This window comes from Gymnoscopelus microlampas (genome assembly GCF_963454915.1).
Source record: "Gymnoscopelus microlampas genome assembly, chromosome: 13".
Classification (NCBI taxonomy): Eukaryota; Metazoa; Chordata; class Actinopteri; order Myctophiformes; family Myctophidae; genus Gymnoscopelus; species Gymnoscopelus microlampas.
Genome location: NC_139950.1, coordinates 19,011,832 through 19,013,452, shown reverse-complemented (window position 1 = coordinate 19,013,452; position 1,621 = coordinate 19,011,832). Strand labels below are relative to the sequence as shown.

Genomic DNA, 1,621 nt, shown 5'->3' with positions numbered 1-1,621 from the left:
AAAGTAGCAAAAGTAACAACATCTACAAGCTCAAAATGCTGCGCGAAGCGACACGTTTCGAGCTTGCAGATCTGCTACTTTTGTGTGACGCTGTAGTATGATCAAGTGGGCGTTAATTTACAAAAAAACACAAAAAGTTAGAATATGTAGCTCTCAAATCAAGTCCTGATGAAGATCTAAGTGATCGAAACGTTGACAGCAATACAAATACAGAAGAGCTTTTGCAGAATTACCAGACCAGTATGCAGACTTTATTTCTTCCTGTGATACTGCTGCTTGTCCTGCACCTGGGCCATGGATGTGTGTGCACTGTCTTCTTCATAAGTCTCAAATCCACCACCACTGTCCATATTTAACCAGCAAAGCTTGGTGTTATTGTTTTTTCTTTTCTTTCTTTTATGTTGATAGTTGGTCACCAGATGGAGGGTTGGCCCGCATTTTTACCCCCGTCAAAAATGTAAACCATTGAAACTTTTCGGACCACGACGCCTTGGAGCGTGACAGATCCCTGTGCTGTAGGAGTTTAATCCATTCGGGTCAGTCTAACCTGCTAACACAGTCGGTGGCTGGTGATTGTGGAGTGAAGGCTGTAAGTGGTGGTTCTCAAAGTGGGATCCAGGGGACCCCCAGGGGTCCTTGACGAGGTTCCAGGGGGTCCCCATTCCCCAGCTAAATTAGTTAATATAGCATCAAAACCAGTTGAATCACCATAACCCTGATTTATACTATACTGTTTTAGGAAATGGACGACCCGTAAGCTCACAACGCGTTGCAGCGCGACACGTTGTGAGCTTACAGATCGACTTTTTTCAAAAAGGTTTCCAAAATTGTGAAACATTTTGAAAAGTTGGGGAGTAACAGTTTTTTTTTTTTTTTTACAGAAATCCTCTCTTATGGGGGTCCCTCGCACAAAATCCTTTCAGATGGGGGGGGGGGGGTCCACGCCCTAAATACCGTACAAATCCCTTTGCGGGGTCCTTGAGAACGATGAAAAAGTTTTGAGAACTTTTTAGTGCTATAGGTGGTGGTTCTTGGAGAGGTAGGCGATGAGGGCCACGGCCACACCCACATAGATCCCTGTACCGATGGTGATTGACAGCACGGCCAGGAAGAGGGCGCGCCTAGAGGCGGTGCTAGCCTGGTGGAATTCCCCCTTCGACACGGCCTTATTGGTCTGAGAGAGGAAGAGGAGGAGGAGGAAGAGCAGGAGGAGATGAGGAAGAATGAGGGAGAAAGGGAGGAAAGGAGGAGAGAAAGAATTACCGTTGCTGCCGGGCATAAACCTTACATCTCCATATTTCAGCTTTTTATTTATTTATTTTCTTAAAAAGGAGCACTTCTTCATGTAATTGGTCCTCTCCTCACTAATGCTGTTTCGAGCCAAGGCTCTTCGTCAGAGTTTAACCTAACGAAGAGCCTTGGCTCGAAACGTCGTCAAATAAAGTATGCTGGAGCATGAGTGTGTGGGCTTTTTTCGATTCTTCATGATCACTTCATAACCACTTCTAACCCAGTACCTTAAAGAAGTGATGTGCTTATTTCATTAGCTTTTGTCATTAGATGGCCAAATGTCCCAGTTTTTCACAGTGTGAAACCTCACCCCCCTAGCACTCATCCCTTG

At 45.2% G+C, this 1,621-nt stretch overlaps 1 protein-coding gene across 1 annotated transcript in view; it reads right to left on the bottom strand.

Annotated features, from left to right (window-relative positions):
• Positions 1-1,015: 1,015 nt before the first annotated feature.
• syndig1 (synapse differentiation inducing 1) overlaps positions 1,016-1,621 on the bottom strand; it is a gene marked incomplete at both ends in the record, with an annotated part of 27,798 nt that continues 27,192 nt past the window's right edge. The window contains one exon of the mRNA XM_084076042.1: positions 1,016-1,174. Within this exon, the coding sequence (XP_083932168.1) occupies positions 1,016-1,174 (159 nt within the window). The remainder of the gene's footprint in view (positions 1,175-1,621) is intronic.